General features: G+C 36.5%; 1 protein-coding gene across 2 annotated transcripts in view; it reads right to left on the bottom strand.

Annotated features, from left to right (window-relative positions):
- Positions 1-1,370, bottom strand: part of LOC113524739 (calcitonin gene-related peptide) — an 8,649-nt gene extending 7,279 nt beyond the window's left edge. For both annotated transcript variants that reach the window (XM_034305839.2, XM_026911089.3), the window contains exons 1-3: positions 1,313-1,370; positions 532-618; positions 240-368 (exon numbers count right to left, since the gene is read on the bottom strand). In XM_034305839.2, the coding sequence (XP_034161730.1) occupies positions 240-368; positions 532-617 (215 nt within the window). In that variant the 5' untranslated portion in view covers position 618; positions 1,313-1,370. The remainder of the gene's footprint in view (positions 1-239; positions 369-531; positions 619-1,312) is intronic.
- Between the last annotated feature and the right edge of the window lie 433 nt (positions 1,371-1,803).

Raw genomic sequence — 1,803 nt, 5'->3', positions numbered from 1 at the left:
TATGATGTTTATATTATTTCCACAACATTCTCCCTTTTTAACTTTACACTAAATTTAATGGATCAGTGAGAAGCTGGAGAATAAAAACTTCTGTTACTGAAAGTAAAAACACGACTCTGAGCTGATCCACTACAGCGGAGAGAGCGGCACTGCGGGCATCCCGTCATTCACTTTAAATCAATTATAGATCCATAAGTAAGCGCATAAATAAATAAATAAATAAATAAATAAATAAATACCTGTTGCTGTCAGTCCTCTGATCCGATTCCACTGTCATCTGCACGAACTCTTTAACGATGGCGTTCAGTAACCTGCGAGCTTCATAATCACTCAGAACCACTCGGTCTGATAGAGAGTCTAATACAGGTCTACACACACACACACACACACGCACACACACGCACACACACATACACACACATGAGCAAACACATACACACACATGAGCAAACACATGCAAACACATACACACTGCACACTGCAAATACATCAGTACACCTTTGTGTGTGTGTGTGTGTGTGTGTGTCTGACCTGAGCGGTGCTGCGTGTGAGCTGTACAGGTGACAGACGGTGAGGACGGAGACGGCGAGGACGGCGGAGATCTTCATCATGACCATCCTGTAATAACACGTTAATAACACACAGTTATCCTGTAATAACGCATACACACTGTAGCTGAAATTTTAATTTTTAATTCTTAAATTTAATTTTACGCTTTGAAATTTGAATTAAACAAAAGTTGAATTTCAGTTAAATTTAATAATCTTTAAAGATTTTTGAAGAAAAATTTTATGCAAATTTATGTAAATGATGTAAATTTCGGCAGAATGCTGTTTATTAAATACACCGTTTAGCTCCTCATCAGAAAAATGAAATGCGTCATGCCACCAAAATGAGAATTTTGTACATCCATTTAAGTGAAATTTAATTTTTAGTTTTATTTTTTTATTAATATTATAGAATAGAAATTTAATTTCATTTATTAAGCCTCAAAACTTTAGCATATAATTTTAAAATAAAGCAAAAAAAATCAGAAAATTTACGCATTACTGTACTACTAGTAATAATAAGAAGAAGAAGAAGAAGAAGAATTTATTATAATAATTAAACAAATTAACATGTAAAATATAATAAATTAAATAAAATAGATCCTAGCTAAATTAATTAGAAAAATTTTAAAAATTAAAGAATAAGTAAAAGAAATAATAATAATAATAATAATAATAATAATAATAATAATAATTACATTCCTCTTTCTGTCTCTCATTCTGCATCTTTTTAACACACACACACACACACACACTGTTCTTACCAGTATAGTCTCAAGTTGCTTTGCGTGAAAATTAAAACGCAGCGACGTGAAACACAAAGTCTTGTTGAGCTTGTGAACGCAGCTCCTGTTCACACACACTTATACACCACAGGTGGGGGCGTGGCCTGTTTAATTATCCCACATTGTCCAATCACAGGCCGGGGGGTGGGGCTTGATGAGCGCAGATTCTGAGGATGACGATGTCATGACGCAGTTTTTCTGTGTGACGTCTTTTTATATATGTGGATGAAGATCAGAGATTTACAGAGGAGGGAATAAAGAGAACCCTGAGAGTTCCACACACACACACACACACACACACACACACACACACAGTGCAGTGAGGCTGACAGGTGGAGACAGAAAACTCCCTCTGCTTAAACAGCTTCCCAGCTTCTACTCAGTTCCAGGGTTCTCACAGGAGCTCAAGCCTCAGAACCTCGGAGCCTCGGAACCTCAGGACGGTTCCTCTGTTCACACCGGAACAGGAA

The sequence above is a fragment of the Pangasianodon hypophthalmus genome, chromosome 7 (genome assembly GCF_027358585.1).
Source record: "Pangasianodon hypophthalmus isolate fPanHyp1 chromosome 7, fPanHyp1.pri, whole genome shotgun sequence".
NCBI lineage: Eukaryota > Metazoa > Chordata > Actinopteri > Siluriformes > Pangasiidae > Pangasianodon > Pangasianodon hypophthalmus.
The sequence above is the reverse complement of the archived record's forward strand: the minus strand, read 5'-3'. Positions and strand labels throughout refer to the sequence as shown.